The following is a 17,681-nucleotide window of genomic DNA, read 5'->3' as shown; positions in this document are numbered from 1 at the left end:
GTTTGCATATTCTTCTGAACTAGGAAGCAGCCATTTTTTTCTTGAGATCTGATGGATGTGATCACTCAAAATAAAATGTGTCATTACAAACCCCAAACAAAACAAAAACATGGTATAGTTGGACTGTTCCAAACCAATACATTTCAAAATACCCTGGGAAAAAAAATAAATAAATGAACCAAACTTGTGATAATAATAATGGCAATCGAAACGATAACAAACAAATAGAGCAAAAGTAGGAACCAATTATCAGCGCTTCAGTTTGTTTTTCTACTCAATTTCCCTGCATAGGGTTACATTAAAATCTCTATTTTCACATGAAAGCCTCTGCCTCAACCTCAGAAAACCCATCCCCATATGAACATGACACTGCTCAGCATTGCCACACTCAAGGTCATTCATCAGCTGCTTTGTAGCTCCTCAAGTTCCAGTGTTTGGACACAATCACACGAACTTGCTGCAGCTTTTAACCATTTTCCATTCCCTCAGCCCCTTCTCCCTGCTGTGGTTTAGAGATGAGTCCTGCAGGGCTTTTTTTTATAAACACAGGGGTAAAAGAAAAGCTGTTTCATTTTTTCAGAAGCTTTATTATCTTTGCCCTGAAGAGGGTTTGTGGCCAGGGAAAGCAGGGAGCTCCTGAGCCAGCTGAGCCACAGAGCTGAGATCTCATCCCTGCCCTGACCTCGGTCACCTGCCCAGGTAACTCATGTCTCACCTGGGTCCCTGCTCATGGGCTGCCCAGCCCTGCTCTTGGAGCAGCTCCCGTGCTGGAAAATTTTAGTGACCTCCCCTGTGCACAAAAGTCTCTTGGAGTGTCCATAATATTTTGTACTTAGAGCTGGGGTTGACACTCCTTTGGTGTTTCCATCCCCAGTTCTTCCATCACGGGGAAATCTGGGTCAGCAGCACCATTAATTCCTGTGAGTGTCCTTGTCCTGAATGTGGACATGCCATGACTAAGTTACATCCCACTGGAGCAGAAATTCAGCAGGCTGCACTGAAATATTTCATTGAAACACCTCAGTTCAATCTCCTTTTCTCTCTTCCCCTGAAACTGAATTAATCTTTGCTTTTGTTCCTGCTCCACAGTCCCTAAGACCACATGAAAAAAAAAATAAAAAACTAAAAAACTAAAAAACCCCAACCCAATATTTTTCTTGCACCAGTCAGTTTTAAGCTTTGATTTTTTCAAATGTAGGTCTGTAACCTTTCCTAAAAGCCACCCTAACAGCAAACCCTGTAGCAAACTACGTTTTGAGGCAGAAAGCTGCAAGTACAACACTGGAACTCAAACCATTCCCTCACTTTGTTTAACTTACAGAAATATAAGCTCCAAAGCCTCACTGAAACCATTAAGGCCCAGCAGTGCAGAGTATAAAGTACAAGAAGGCTCCTGCATATTGCAATCAACATCCCAGGGACTGTAAAACTAGTCTTATTAAATATAAAGTTAATAATAGAGCCCAGAGATAATCTTGTCCAGGCCTCTCTCTTTACTTTTTTAGCAATTAAATACTATAAAACACAGAGTTGGAAATAAATTTAAATTACTTTGCTGGTGGAGGTTCAGCTTGCACATTACATGATATTTTGCTTTTCCACCTGAAATCTCCACCTTTGTTTTGCTATATCCTTATGGATATGCAGAATGCCTGATGGGCTGTATATACTGGAAATCTTGAGTTTCCAGGATACATTCTGATAATCAGAACACCCAGATGCATCTAGAACGGCAAAAACATAGGCTAGAACAAACAAACAAGCATACTTTTCAATTATATACTGTAAAATTTGTCCATCCAAGCATCTACCATACAGAGAGAAGACTTGGGTTTTAAAAGCCCGTTGCAATGTGTTCATTCCATTAATTTTTTGGATACCACAGCTATGTTGTGGCATCAACAGGAGTTATTCTCACCATGTATACCAAACCAGTACCATGAGTACCACACCATTTCTGCCTGTCCATGGCAGAGGTTTCACCCCAGTGACAGTTTAACTCTGATTTTCATTGGGAGCCTTTGATGCAGTTCAAGGGCATTGCAAAAACTCTAAAATAATTCCAGTGCAGCTTCTAATATCGAGACATAAATACCATTCACCCTTTAAAAAAAAAAATTGAAAGCGAAAGAGAAGCACATAAATGTATAACTTTCAAATACCTTTGAAATTAAGAGAGTGAGGGGAGGAAGAGTTTGAACTCAGAGAACTCCATTCTCTGGTTGTGCCTTGAGTCGTGCGGCACATTTTAAAGATCCATTTGCAATAATCTACTAAACCAAGGAGTGAAAGACAGAACTCATAAAAAACCTGTAAAAATCCAAATGCTCCAGCTATTACAGATTTCTAAAAATAAAGCAGAGTAGGTTTCAGTAGCAATAATAAGCTGCATCTTGCCTGTATTTCAGCTTTATAAGAAAAATATGGCTGCCTTTTAGTCCTCACGGCTCAGAGCAAACCACGGCTGCTTCCGCCTCGACAAAAACAAAACCCCACAAATAAAAGTGAGCTTTCAGCTTGCTGTTGTGCTGCGTTTCATTTGTCCTTTAAGTGTGTCTAGCTGCTTCTGCACCCCCTTTCACAATGCATAGGCTGTCGTTCCATGACCTAGCATTATTAAATTGCACTTATCAATCATTCTTGCCAGGAATGCCATCGCCAACTACATTAAAGAAGTCAGAGAAGTCTGGTTTCAGCAGTCCCTCGCCTTCGCAGACCTCCTCCCTTGGAACGGCTTTCACACAGCACCATCGACCTGTCATTACAGGACCCAGAGGTGAGGCCCTTCCCAGAGCCCCAGGCGCCGCTCCTCCATGGAAAACCATCGCCGAGGGGCTGCCTCCACACCCCCAGGCTCTAGGGCTCCGCAGGCTGCTCCTCCCAGGCCGGGCTGCTTCTGGGAGAGCTCCTGACCAGGTGGAAGCGCTGGTTCTGGGGCCTCGGGGTTTTGTTGGAAGAGGGTGGGCAAAGGGACAGGATGTGTCTCCTGCTCGTGGCCATCCATCACGCTGACTCGGTCCAACTGCTCCAGACAGGGACCCATCCATCACTTCTGACCCACGCCCGTCTTGCAGCTCTGTGAACTTCCTTCTGCCAGGCAGTCATTCTTGTGCTGCTGGTGTCAGTGTGCCTCGTTAGGGGACTCCTCTGAAGTTGGTTCCTGCAATACTTTGGCTGGTTTCCTTCTCGGTATTCTTCTGACTGACTTTCCAAGTAAAAGAGATGTCCTCTGGGTCTGGATGTGTTTATACATTTTTGTTAGAAAGATGCATTTGCATTTAGCCTAGAAAACTAAATGCAGTGTGGAGTTCACGTTTGAAAAGGAGCTCACTTGGGCATAGAAGAGACACAAATGAATGAATCCTCTTACAAACCTCTTTGGAAGATACAAAAATAGGAATGAATGGTCGTGACACGTTTCTTTCTGCTGTGAAATTTTGTCTCATTTAGAGAAGATTATTAAGGAACTGGTCTAATGGTGAAGCATAAAAATGCACATTAGCGGTTCATCCTAGAAATTATTTGTAAATGTCTGTTTGGCATCAGCGTGGTTTTACTGAGGGCAGCATAAACCAGGAGGAGCCTCTTTGTCTGCACATCCAGGTGATGTGGTGAGAAATGGTGGAGTTGCACAAAGTTGAAGCAAGGTCAGACTTGCACTTCAGGAGGTTTTGTGCTTTGTTAAATCTGCTTATTGTAGTTTGATTTGTTGTGGTTAATCCATAAAAATTATTCATTACCCTTAGACATGCACCTAGATCCTCAGAAGAAATTTAGGCATCTAAGCTCTACAGAGATTTCCCTTGAAATTTGGATCCGAGCTGTCTGGCAAATATGTCCTCTTTTAAAAGCCTTGATAATTGGTGATACAAGTATGACTAATATGAAGCTTCCATTAACATTCTATTCAGTGCACATCAGCTGACTCCCAATTCCTGTCTTTTAGAAGTTCAGCCTTTTAGATTTCAGTTGTTGATTGATTAGTTAATAGGCCTTTCTTTATTTAGCTGTGTTTTACCTCACACTAATTTTTTAAGATCATTGACTGCCTTTGTCTGCCCCTGTTTAGACCCTCTGTGCTTTGGATTCTTGTGTGGTTGAGAGAGGAAATGTCTCAGTGGTGAGGCCTTGTTTAAATCTCATCTACAGTCTGTTTTCACAAGACTTTTTCTGTGCACTGAGGGATTTCTACTGGCTACGTGAGAAGAACATTCAGTGGGAGCCAGAAAAGCAAATAGAATTATTACAGTCCCACATTTTGTTTGTTTGGAAGGAGATGTTCTTTACTAACTCCAAAAAAAAAAAAATTTAAATCATCACGGTTCCTAAAAAGTTAACCAAAACTGTTCTTCTGCAACATCATTTAGAAGCATCTTCTATTTTATGCTCGTTCACAAACAAAGTCTCACTGACTTTCAGGAAAAAAAATCCCTCTGAATCCATCCATGGTTTCTTTAAGTGCCATCATCCTGAAAAAATCTTGTCCCAGACTTCATCCTTTGTTCTTTTGGGACATTCCTCCTCAGTATTCTTCTTCCACAGCACACTGGCTGTGTTTATTTCCCTGCTGCAACAATCATTCTGTTAGTAAAGGGTGATACACTGAGATGGATTATTTTCTGCAAATCCAGCTTTGTTCTTTATCCCATTGCCTCTGGCGTACTTTAGGGACAGTAAGCAGAAGAGAGAAGCTTTTCAGGTATCAGAAGTGGCAACATAAAGAGTATAATGCTGTCGTATAAGAGGATATAATTGAGAGATTCACTTCCACCAGTAGCGACTGGGAGTTGTGCCTCTGCAGGGATGATGGCACAGCACACACAGGCTGAATTCCCTCTGGACACAGGTGCTTTATGTGAATGGTCAGTGGCAGGTCCTTCCGAGGGGTCTTTGGAAAACAAAGAGCAGGATTTAATCTCCCTTCTGCAGAGGGATTTCGGAGGAAGGGGAGTTGTGAGTAAGTAGGTCACCACCGGAGTAAGCTCCGCAGCCAACACGACGCTCACAAGGAGGTTCCATCTCCTCCTCATGTTCGTATGTGCAAGTTTATCACTTGGATGTGTGTATGAGATGCATTTGTAAAGCATGATCAAAATAGACAGCAGAGTAGAAGCTGTAGACTATTCATGGCAGGTGTTGGCATTGACAACCAGCGATTTATAACTTCTCGGGAATATTCCCGAATCTTTCACACGCTTCCAAGCATCCCTTGGAACACACTGCACATCTGATGCTGGGGTGTCCCAGGATGCTGAATGCCCTTCCCTGTGGTCCCCACAGTGAGTCATTCAGGAAACAAAACTTCCTTGGAGGAGGATTAAGATCCTTGAGAGGATTTCCTCGCTCTGAGGCGCTCCACCCAACGAACCAGTTGGCCCACGTCTGCTCTGGTGGAATTGCCTGGACGTGCTGGGCTGTGCTGGGCTGTGCTGGGCTGGGCTGTGGAAGGCTGTGCCCTCACTCCTGTGTGTGCTGGTGCTGCTGCCAGTGCCCAGCCCAGCTGGGCAGTAGCCAGGAGAGAGGATCCGAGCTGGCTGACCAGCAGACCAGATGTGCAGCGAGTGCTGGCGCAGGGATGCCAATGCTTCAGTGACTCCTCAGCGCTTCCAACAGATGGTGGCAAGATCCAAGTTTCTTTGGTGATAAGCTCGCAAAGTGATTCATGGAGCCTCACTTGATGATGGCAGTTTTTTGGGCATGACTCTATGAATGCACCATATGTCTTCTCTGGACCAGCGTGGTTAGGATTCAGTGTCTGGCAGATGGTAAATTGATCACCTATAGGGTGGCTTTAGCATCACTATTAGTTTTAGAATTTATTTCAAAGCCTTGAAAATTCAGGCAGCCAGATCTCTCTCCTACTCAGGCATGCTTCTGTTACCTGCAAATGAGATTATTTGGTGGTCAGCATAGCTCACCACAGCACTCCAGCATTGCAAAGCCATCGTGGATTGCTGACATCTCCCAAAGCTTCCCAGAGCACTTGAACTCTTCACCAGGCGGTGAAGGATTTAAATACTATGGGTGACAGCAGTATTTACATAAATGGTTTTAGGCTTCCATGTATTGCTCCTTACACTCTGGTGACTTTATAACTGGAGCTGGCTGAAACGTTAAATTGACCACGATCTTGTAAAGCCAGGATGTACAGCAGCCTGTGCTGCAGAGCAGTCAAGCATTCCCATGGAATATGACAGCGTGGATCCCGCCAGCCAAAAAAGCAAGGAAGAAAAGGCAAGGAAAGGAACAAAATAAAAATAACAATGAGATGGTGTGTTAGGAAGATAAATGAAGGAGAAACACAATTACAAGGAGCAAGAAATACAGCATGAAGGCAAGAGCCCAAGGAAGGGGGTGTGTGAGAAGAAGGGATGAAAGTCAGCTAGTGGGCTGGTTTCCATTATATTCATTTCCTCCATAATTACCATTGCCACTTAGACTTTTATCAGGACAAGGCCTGCCGGGGAAAGGCTGCAGCACAGTACTCTCTGTTCATGCCAAAGTGGCGAAACCTTTATGTCACATATCTGCAAAGATACTGTGTCCTTCTCTATCAGCATCCCCCACCGGGTCACCCGAGTCCTGGTGCCTGCTCACTGTCCTGTCAGCCAGCTGCAAGTGAATCGAAGTGAAGGCTCCTGGTGTACCCTGTACAAAGACATTTTGTAGTGTCCCATCCTGTAGAAGCCTCTGTGGCTGCTTCTTGGTGCCACAGTGGTGCCACCTTCTACTTCCCTGTGAATTTTGACAGAAGCAAACCTGTGCAGCCTGACACAGAGTGATGCCAGGAGAGTCACACCACGAGGGCGAGGAAGCCACGAACAGCGCCGTGCTGACCATCATGATCCAGTTTGCAATGTCAGGATAGCTGACTGAGCAGGGAATATTCTGATTTTCTGCACTCACTTTGGAGTCACCTGGTGCTGAAGGAAAAGCAGTTTCCCAACAGATGGCCTCAAGGTCGGGCTCTAGCCATGACACAATCCCCAAACTGCTGCAGCCCGGGCAGGGAGGGCAGAGAGGGGGACCTGCAAAGGGTTAAAGCTCCAGCTAAACAAAAGTCAGGGACCGTGTAATTAAAACTCTACCTTTGTTGTATTGTCAAGAGTTAGCCTGTGACATAGGAAATATTTAAAGGAGCAGGCTGTTCAGCTAATTTGTGTGTGAGTGAACTGCTGAGACAGTCCTATCCTAAATTAACTGTAAGGCCACCCACCGAGCTCGCCTCATAAAGGGCCACGATTGCTCAGCTCCCTTCTGCATAACCCTTCAATAATTACTAGATAAATGCATAACTAAAACCTCTATTACACTAATAATTTGTACTGAGATAGATGTGTGGGACACCATGCTGGGTTAATTTGTCATCCCTGCAGCAAACTTCTAAAGAGGGCTCTTTTGCAGAGGAGTTGTGTTAATATGTTGCTCCAGTGAGGACATGTTAGAGCAACAAGATGACTTGGTCGCTTAATCTCCTAAAGAGGCAAAATGCCTGGAGGGGAAGTGCCAGAGAGAAGAAAGGGGGGTGATTAACACAGTGGACCCAGATTTAAACTCATCCTGACAAAGGGAGCTGATCTAACTGAGCAAAAGAATGGGGGGGGAAAAAAGGGGAGTGTTAAAAATACTAACAGGATTTCATGCATCCCTAAAAAAATATGATAAAAATAAAGTGCTGCAGGAACAAAGTATTTTGCCCATGCTTTTCCTGATGCTGTGTTTGGTTCCTTTGCTCTCTTTGATGTATCCATGGAGTTAAACTATATGCTTTAAACAGTGCAGTGAACTATAATATTTTTATCTCTGCTTTATGCTAAATTCTTCTAGCTTCAGACACACACAAAAAGCACATTATTGCTTTAAATATGGAACCCATGTTTAAGCATCAGAGCTCTGGATTTTCAACCTCCTCTATTGACAGAACCATAAATCATGTTAAAGTTAAGTGAATTACTGTAGCGTGGAACTATAGCTTTAACAATGTTTATGTAGTATCAGCTTACCATCTACAGAATGAAAGGGAGGAAAAACACTGATATTAGAAATGGGAATGTGGAGTCCTATTAACTTAACAGCAATATATCACTCCAAAGTCACAGATTCCATTACCATGCCCTTTTTAGTATCAAAGCAGAATTATATCATCACACACATAAAGGTTGTAGTTTTAAAGAGAATTTACATTTCTATTGTAAACTTATCAACTGCATTTCATTATGAGAAAGACATGATGTATTCTCCTAGCAGTAGTTTTTATCTTATGATGAGAATGTATGAGAATGCATCGTGTGTATTAAAAGTAATAATAATAATATGCAGAAGTTGACAGCATTTGATGCGAGGCAGGAATTCTACAAATATGGTAAATTAGGGTCTTTTTGACCTCTAGCTGTAGTCTTGGAAGGAAGGAGTGCTTTCTGTAGGTCTGATTTTTATTTCTGTCCCAATGTAATCAATTCTGTAGTATTCTGGTCTCCCAAAGGCAGCAGAATTCTGACATGTTTTAAAACATTCTGCTCAAAAATAGCTAACTTAACTGGCCCCCTGCCCGTGCCAGAATCTGGAACCAGTGCTCAGTTCAGCTCTACAGGTTTTCAAAAGCAGCCTGTAATAGTCAGCAGCCCAGAGTACACCAATAAACCCTGAGCTCAAACACAGCCCTCAGCATATTTTCCTTTTGCTAGGAGCTCCGTGGGCCTTGGCAAAATGTCCTCCTGCCTCCCACTTGCTACTGCAAAACTTCTTGCAGGAAGAGTGTTTCTGAACAAAGGGTCCAGGTGCCTCGTACCACTGAGAGCAGCAGAAAAGGGCTGGGAGCCAGCCCTGATCTGGAGATAGCAGATCTGTTCTTTTCAGCAGCGCTTAGCTGGCCAGCTGCACTTGACTTCTGGAGCTGAGAGATGGACAGCCTGAAATTCAGCCCAATTTTTTGATGTTCATGGACAGGAACAGATCCTCCATCCACCCTGCCTAGGGTGTCTCACCATCTCTTGCACTGGTCAGCTGTTTCTGTTATATTTGAAATCTTTCACCTGTGCTTGTCTACAGAACGTGGGAGCAAGGGATGCCAAATTTTACCAATGCTCAGAGGGTTAAGCCTGTTTTTGTTCTCCAGCTCCATGATTTCCCAGCCTTGACACTGTGCAAATGGGAATGTGAGATGGGATCAGTCTGCATTTAGCTCATCCTTGGACCTGACAAACACTTTACTAAACTGCCCCTTTGCACCATTGTGGGACTTCACAAATACATGAGTTTTCCAGGGATGTGAATTCCCTTCCAAGGGCTCATCCTAGGACTGGTCAGTCCTACCCTCAGCAGTTCAGTGTTTAAGTTTTGTATTCAGTATTCAGGTTTTGCCAACCTGAGCAAGCAATTCCTCTACTTTTATCGCCCCAAAGTCTGTTCCTAATGGGCAGTAAGAAAAACGGGGACTTTCAGAAACCTTTGAAAGTGTTACAGGGAAGCAGCTCCCATTGAAATTCAAAAGCAGTTAATGAATTCTCTCAGGACCTCTGCAAATCCCAGCCTGAGTTTCTTAATTATTTTTTTTTTCTTGTTTGGGTAACTGCTTTCATCACCAAAATCTGTGGGCTTAAAGCTATTGTTTTAGGCTTCCATTCTTTACCTCTTGTATTGTATTATACACAGAAGTGTAAGTTCCTTTCAACAAATTTGGATTATTGCCAGATCTCCTTATTAAAAAGTCACTCTTCATATTTCCGATAAACACAGCTGTTTCGTGGTGTTTGAAAGCATTTCACATCAGCCAGCATGGTGGCTTAGCCAATTAGTCCTCTAATATGGTCAATTTTGAGAATAAGTACCTTTGGGGTACAAAGGGTGGGATCCATCTCGCATAATTTGAACTGGCATCACTGGAATGGCAGCAGAAACTTTGCAGCACGCAGGGAGTTAAAGCAACTTAGAAGCCTGACGTGGAAGTCTCTAGCAGAACAAACTGTTCTCTAACATTTCCAGGGAAATGACTTTTCAGAAAATACTTTCTTAATTGTAATGAAGCCAATTATAATGGCCTCAAAAACAAGCGGATAAAAAACGATCCCGTTTCATTATGGTTCTAGCGTTACTATTTCTAGGAAGGCTGATCAATGTTTAATGAAGTATTAGTAAACTTAATTATCACTTTCTAGAGGAGGTATCTGAGCACTGTGCCCAGCTGATGGGCCTGCCCTTGTGCCTGTGGAGGAGCAGTGCTTGTGATTCCCTGGAACAGTCCAGGGTGAGAACACCTTTTCCTGAGCAACACCAAACCACCCTTTCAAAGACTTCAAACGACTTCAGGAGGAAAGGAATTCCATCCAGTCCTGTGGAGCTGAAGGGGCTGGCAGGGCTTTCTTTGGAAGAGGAGATGGAAGGTGGATGGATCAATACATGGCCCCATATGTTGGGCTGTGCTGGTGGAAAACCTGTCTGAGCACTGTAGGTGTCCCCTCACCACATCAGCAGGCACTCCCAGGGCTCTTTATTAGGAACTGCTCCTTTGTTCCAGGATCCTAAATATCTCAAGAAAACTGTGACCTGTTTCAAATTAACTGATCCTTTATTGTCTCATCACTCTCTTGGACAGCATTCACAATTTTGGCTCTTCTTCAGAGCCTCAGCACGTGCAGCACTCACCTAATCCCTGGGTGCAGCCTGTTGTGCTGGTTACTCACTTGGTTATTGGCTACTACAAGTCAAGAAGGGGAAAGGCAAAACAGAGCTGCATAATCAGAATTCAGCATTCTGAAAAATCCTGTGACTTCTGTGCTGCACAGCACCACGAGCTCATAAAACACTGAGGAATCCAGTGTAGCACACAACAGCTGTACTGCATAATTACTTGGCCCAATAGCAGCAGTTTTAAAATACTGGTATATCTGTTGCAGGCCACCATACATTACCATCTCATTTTCAATAAAAAGTCTGGGATGTTTCAGACCAGCTTCGATGGAATTAGAATCATGTGTGCTTTGAAATATTTATGCTTGCCTTGAGATGGAAGGATAACTCCTGCCTCCAGCCCCTACACAAAATAACAGATTTCATAATGCCAGACAGTCCAACTCCTCCATACCTACAGCAGGTAGAAATGAAGTTCTGATCTTGAGTACACATCTTTTCATAGATTGTAGAAGTCATATTTTATGTCATTTACTGAGGTCAATAATAAAATATAAATGTCACAGGCTGAAAGACGCCAGGAGAAATATGGTTTGGCAGGATGGAGCTGCTTAGGGATACATAAATAATAAGTCAATAAGTAAATAAATAATAGACAAAGACCTATTTTATCTTCCATTTGAAGATCTCAAAGAATTTACAATCTCTGATTGAGTCTTGTAATATCCCGTCAGAGGTAATAAGAGCCTCTTCTCTTACACAGGGTAATTTCCATCACTGTAGGTGTGGGTTTAGGAATTAAAGACTTTATCATTTTTATTAAGTCTGAAAATCATGACTGAAAGGGCCCTTGGCCTTTTTAGAGGCAAACAGGGATAATAATGACCTGCTTCATTACCCCTTGTGCTTTCACTGATTAAAAATGCTTGTGAGGGCCCCTATATTTGGAAACACCGTTGTGTTCTGCACTCAGAACTTGTTGGAGTGGCCAGTTTTGCACTCTCCAGAGTTGCTGACCACAACACAGCCATCAGAGTAATGGTCTGTGTCTGGGCCAGCAGATTTCAACATTTCATTCCCTCTCTCTAGTATCAGGCAGGCACATTTGTAATGTTGATCAGTTTAATAGTAGTGGTTTTTCTCCCCTTATCAAAGAGCCCTTTCTTTTGGCACTTGAGAAATTTGCTATTTCCTAGTCAGAGACTGCAAAAACAAACCTGTGGAGATCCTTACTGCACTCGTCACTCCTTATGCTAAGGAGAAAATGACCCCTCCACATCAGTGTGTGGCACAGGCTGAGGAATTCTGCCAGTTTTCTTGTTTCCCTCCCCCAGTCTTTCCCTGACCAGCAGGAAGCCCTTGGAGATGGGCTGAGGAGCTGGCCAAGGCTCCAAAGAGGAACCACATTCTCCTTGCAGCACTTTGCTGTGCTGAATTATTGTTGGCCATTTCTGCATTTCTCTGCTTCTCTGTCTCTTTGGGCAGGTCACTGACACACGCTCTCCTCTTTCTTTTCTACCCTGACATGCTGAGGAGGTCAGGACAGCAGAGAAAGGCTTGCTCCTTACATGCCACTGAGAATTTCTTTCATCTTTCTTACAGCAAATCAAATTATTAAATGAAGAGCCATACTTTGGAAAAGCTAAATACAATGTTGTCTCAGCTTTGAATTCCCACATGTTCCCTGGATACAATTCTTTATTCCTTCTTGCATTTCAATCTCCTTTTCACCCAGCAGACAAACAGAAGTGAGTTTGTTCATAAAGGGCAGTGCAATTGCATAACAATTTCAAACAGTACTAAAAGAGCTGATACTAAAAGGAAACTCTCTTGTTATATTTCAGAAATTCCAATTTATTCCTTACTTAATTAGATGTTTGTCACATAAATGTCCATTTCTCACTTTTATCTTCATCATTCATATTCCATCTGGCACACAAGGAAAGGGGGAACTACAAAAGCAGATACAAAGAAAAGGAGGAAGGCAGAAATAATGTAGGCTGATAAAAGTTTTGTTGCAGTCATCAAAATGCTCTCTGGGATCTACCTGACTGAAGGTGTGTGGCTGGAATGGAGGTGTCAGCCTCAGAGCAGCACCAGTCAAAGGCAGGGGATTATTTTGGGGTGAGGTGGCTCCTTGGATGCTGTTGAGTTCTCTGTCCATTGTAATAATTGTCTCCATGGTGGTCACTCAGTTACAGAAGGGGATCCCCCTTTATCTCCACCTTTGATGTTTCTCTTTCTATTGGGGATATTTTAATAGAATTAAAGGGAGCAGAATTGTGGGGTTGAGGTGGGCACAGGGGAGCTTTTCATGGAAGGACAAGGGTTCCACATCCATCCCATAGCAGCACCCCTGGCATGACTGCAGTTCTTTTTGGTGGTGGTGTCAGAGCAGCAATTCCTATCCTGTGGTGGAAAAGGACATGCAGAGAAGGGCTGCCCAGCCAGCCCTCAATGGATGTTTACAGGAAAAGGCAATAGTTTCCTTGCTGCTCTTTCTGAGTTCAGGTTTTATCCACATCCTCAGGCTCTTGAGTTTGCTAATGGTTTAATAATGCTAAAGAAAAAAAGTTATTAATAAAGTGTCATATTATTAAACTGGCAATGAACAAGAGTAAGAAGCAGATTTAAGCTTTTATTTAACCGAAGGTTTTTCATAACATTCATCATGAAATGAATGTTTGCTCATTTGTGTTTGATTTTAGTTAACTTTCCTGCATCTCTCCAATTTTTCCAAAAGTGCCAAAGGCTTTTTTTATTTTTTTTTCCCCTCTTGTATATTTAAATTATTTCCAAGCCAACACCTGAGTTTCTGTAGGATTTCCCCTCCCTTGCATTTATCTGATTGGTCATAGGCAGTGTACGAGCACAATCTCTGCACATGGACACCCCTGAAAGACTCCTAGAGAGCAACAATGACTGTTTGGTGAGAAACAAACAATGATTTACAGATGAGCTCGTGTGCAACCAGATTAACTGGTCATTCTGAAGGAAGAGTGAATCCTCATTTTAAAGGGAGAATTCATGGCACTGTAAGTGGCAGCAGTTGCTGCCTCGTGGTGGCAGCTAACAATGGGAAGCGCTGTTGGGTAACAAGAGCCCAACCCAATATATTTGGAAGGCCAAGGAACTGGGCAAAGGTGTCACATAATGCAGGAGAGCAAAAGGCTCTGGAGCTGCACTTGTAGTTCTGCTGAAATCAGCTGAGGGTAAAATCGGTCACTGCCGATGGGCTGGTGTGCATCACACCTCTGCACCTTCTCTGGAGAGCATTTTCCAGCTGGCTTGTTGGTCCATAAATTCCCCAAATTAAACTTCATCCCTGAGAGCGAGCTGGGGGCTTGCTGAAGATCTGAGCCCGGCGTTACTCAGGAGAAATGTAAATGTAATTTTCCAAACGATCTCGCCACTTTGTGCATGTTCATTAAACGAAAACACGTTACTTAAAATAAATGTTCCTGAAGTGAGATGGGAAAAAACAACCCAACAACAAGAAGTGTTAGACTGTTTTTAAATTATCGACCGTTTATACTACAATGTAAAATGGATTCGTATGTGCAAATCCAAGTTACATGAAATGTCAATTAAATCAACCCTAATCTCCCAAATACATTTTTTTATTGCCTGATTGATGAGGGCTGCTCTTAAGGTGATGAATAGTTTTCACTCTCACAAAGGACTGCTGATTCCTTTCTACGTGTCCACTAAAAACACAGAAAATCCTTCAAAATGTCTGGCTCCGTTTGCTTCCAGGATCTAGATGGAGTGAGTGTAGCACACAATGTGGTCTAATATATTAATTGATGTATAAACAGTACATTTAAAAACAAACCTACAACAAAGATTTAAAAAAAAAAAAAAAAAAGCTACTTAAAACTACAACAGATTTAAACTGTTTTATTTTCCAGAGGCAAAGCTCTATATAACGTCTTTGTTTTCTTTCCTATAGCAAGTCCACATGCAACACCATCGACTCTTCATTTTCCAACATCACCCATTATTCAACAGCCTGGGCCATACTTCTCACACCCAGCAATCCGCTATCATCCTCAGGAGACTCTGAAAGAGTTTGTCCAACTTGTCTGCCCCGACGCTGGTCAGCAGGCTGGACAGGTGGGGTTCCTAAATGTAAGGAAGCCGTTTTTCTTTCTTCAGAAGTGTTTGTCCTTGTAAAAATTGACCAGGGGGTTATGGAGGGGGTTATTGTAACAGCATGTCGCCTGAAGGAGCGCACCTTGAGGCGTTGCTGGAAGAGAGAACAAAAACAAAAACATATATTTATATATATAATAACAATAATAATGCTGTGCTGCAAAAGTATTTTAAAACACAACAAGAGACCTCCCCGAAAAACCACTCGACCACATTGTGGTGGAAGTAGCTTAAAGTGTCAGAGAAGCTGGTGCTTCAGGGACCTGCTGGGTCCTCCCACAAACGACTCTGCTGCATGTGTTGTAACCCTTGTGGAACCGGGGTTAACAAAATACGAAGGCAGAATAATTTTTATTAATTATTTTTGAAGTTCAGGGGAGAGTGGGGGGGAAAGAGCAGGAAAAGGGAGGGTGAGAAACAGATGTTTCAGATCAGCTAAGTTCATTAAAAAAAAAAAAAAGATACTGCCTTATAGCACTTTAGATCAAGTTGACCAGTACTTGAACTCAAGATGTTAAAAGTACAGTTTATTATGGTTTGTTATTTCTGTAAGCAGTTATCTTTTTCCCTTATCTCTATGAAAAATTAAGCAGAGTTCCAAAGCTTCAAATAACCATTTTCATTTTTTTTTTAATCAAATAAAGTGAATCATCTTGCTATTATTGAAATAGCATTCTGGACGAATACAGAATTTATAAATTTTATGTAAATCAAATCTAAAATAATGCTCTGAATATTTCATGAAATGTAATGCATGTAACTTTTTCCAGCCAATGAAGTAATAACTGGCAAAATTACTGCTTCTCTCCTGACATACTGAAAGTGTTAATGAGAATTAGTTTAATTATTAGCATCTAATTTATTACACTTATTTAATAAGCTGTATTGTTCTCAGTGTTTTCCTTTCCCCAGCAGAAAAACTGACTCTACTTATTCCAGCCAGTCCTGGCTTTGAATAATGTCTGCAATATGTTAGCAGATACATTTATGTCTAGACAACAAATCAATACAGTGCTTTTCTTTTTCCTTGAGTATTCATTTGCTTAATTTATCCCAAACCATTCAGCATTATGAACTGTTAGCACACTCACAATGAACAGGCAGCAGGGGTCTTCTTGGCAGGAAAGGGACCTAATTGGGAGACAAGATAGTGTTTGAGAGATGTCACTAATATATTAGTTTATTAAAGGTGCTGGATGTTGGAAAAATAAACATCCCTGAAGGATTGCTTCTTGCTGCAAACTCTGGCAATTGCAGCCTCTGAAGTCTGTGGGAGTGCTGTTAAGTTAAATGCAGATGAACCTGAGTCTTACTTATCCCCTGAACCATTTTTTGCCCTAGCACAAGTGTGATTTGCACCTCCACGACTTTAAGGCCTTTTGTCAGTGCCAGAGCAGGTGAAATGAAAATAAAGTCCCAAGTGTTTTGCCAGGATGGGCATTTTGTCCCTGGCAATTCAGGCTAATGGAAACCCTATCAGGAATTAAAATATTATTTTCTTTAGCAGTACTTAGAATATGGATCTGTGTTTAAAGCTGAGCTTTTATCATCAATGGAAAAGCCAATGTTCAGTGCCAGAAGAGCTGCAGTGAGATCAATTTGTAGAGTGCTGTCGAAAATGATCTCATCATTTTTGTCACTAAAATGGAACACCTGATTCACAGCCTGTCCTACTTTCTCTTTATAATGGTGTTTGGCATCTCTCTGTATGGTTTTCAAGTGTCCAGGCTGGGTTACATTTAAAATGTAAACTTAATAAGCTGGGGGGAGGGTTGGCATGTTTTTCTAAGCCTGATTCCTGGTTTTGTGATACTTGAAAACACTTTTACTTACGGACACATTTTTCTGGTGATTAATTGAAAGACCACACTCATATAGCTGATCCCCTTCAGACTGTGACTGACCACATCCCAGACTGAAGGGAGGGTGGTTTTTTCCTCCCAGTGTACAAAATGAAGCTGTTCTAAGTTCAGTCATTTCTCCATATGATCCTAATGGCAGCTAAACCAAGAGCTACACCATTGCTAACTCGAAAGGGATGTGGGAGAGCAGTTATTTTAATACACACTCATTCATTTTCTTGTAATGAGATATCAGCATGATTGTTAAGACCACCAAAAACGCTTGTTTTTTCTCTTAATGAGCAGTATCTTAAAGAAATTTACACTCAAATCCCAGACACTGATATCCTGAGGGTATAGCACAGGCACGAAACTGGGGGATTTTAGGGGTCAAAAATATTGCTTCACCTCTCACTGAGCATGGGTTAGTGCTGCAGGAAATGTAAAGAGGGGTAGAATTTAATCCAGGACAATTAAATCTTAGTTCAGACAAGCTGCTAATAGGACAAGTGTTTAAAAGCCAGAATTGCCATAGTTTGACAAGGTTCACAGAGTTTGACACAAAATTCCTTGAAGTCCACGGAGAATTTGAGCCAGCACTTTCTTTGCCACCTCTCAAGTAACTGTAAATGTATTGCACACAGTTTTGAACTAGATTTGTTTTGACTGGAGGTTCCTAATAGCTGATTTTTAGTATAATTTTTGTCTGTTTGCTTGTTTCTCGGCAGCCCAATGGTAGCAGCCAAGGCAAGGTGCACAATCCATTCCTTCCTACCCCAATGTTGCCACCACCACCTCCGCCACCAATGGCTAGGCCTGTGCCTCTGCCAGTGCCAGACACAAAACCTCCAACCACATCAACAGAAGGAGGGGCCACCTCTCCCACTTCTCCAAGTAAGTATAGACGCAGCGGGATCCACCGGGATAAGGCCTGCACACACCTTGGGAAGCAGGAGAGCTCTCTGCTCTCCACCACGGACAAAACTCTGAGCTGCTCCTGTGTTAGCAGGGAAAGCCTTAGCTCAAGGTTGCAGTTTTATTTTTTGACTTGGTTGGCAT

General features: G+C 42.4%; 1 protein-coding gene across 11 annotated transcripts in view; it reads left to right on the top strand.

The window, feature by feature from the left end:
• Positions 1-17,681, top strand: part of NFIA (nuclear factor I A) — a 244,444-nt gene that overhangs the window by 190,628 nt on the left and 36,135 nt on the right. For 7 of the 11 annotated variants that reach the window (XM_084211881.1, XM_084211885.1, XM_084211883.1 and 4 more), the window contains 3 exons: positions 2,648-2,776; positions 14,579-14,757; positions 17,351-17,516. In XM_084211881.1, the coding sequence (XP_084068007.1) occupies positions 2,648-2,776; positions 14,579-14,757; positions 17,351-17,516 (474 nt within the window). The remainder of the gene's footprint in view (positions 1-2,647; positions 2,777-14,578; positions 14,758-17,350; positions 17,517-17,681) is intronic. The other 4 variants (XM_084211877.1, XM_084211876.1, XM_084211884.1 and 1 more) reach the window with 2 other exon arrangements.

The sequence above is a fragment of the Fringilla coelebs genome (genome assembly GCF_963513975.1).
Source record: "Fringilla coelebs genome assembly, chromosome: 9".
Taxonomy (NCBI): domain Eukaryota; kingdom Metazoa; phylum Chordata; class Aves; order Passeriformes; family Fringillidae; genus Fringilla; species Fringilla coelebs.
This window is presented reverse-complemented; position numbering and strand designations above follow the sequence as displayed.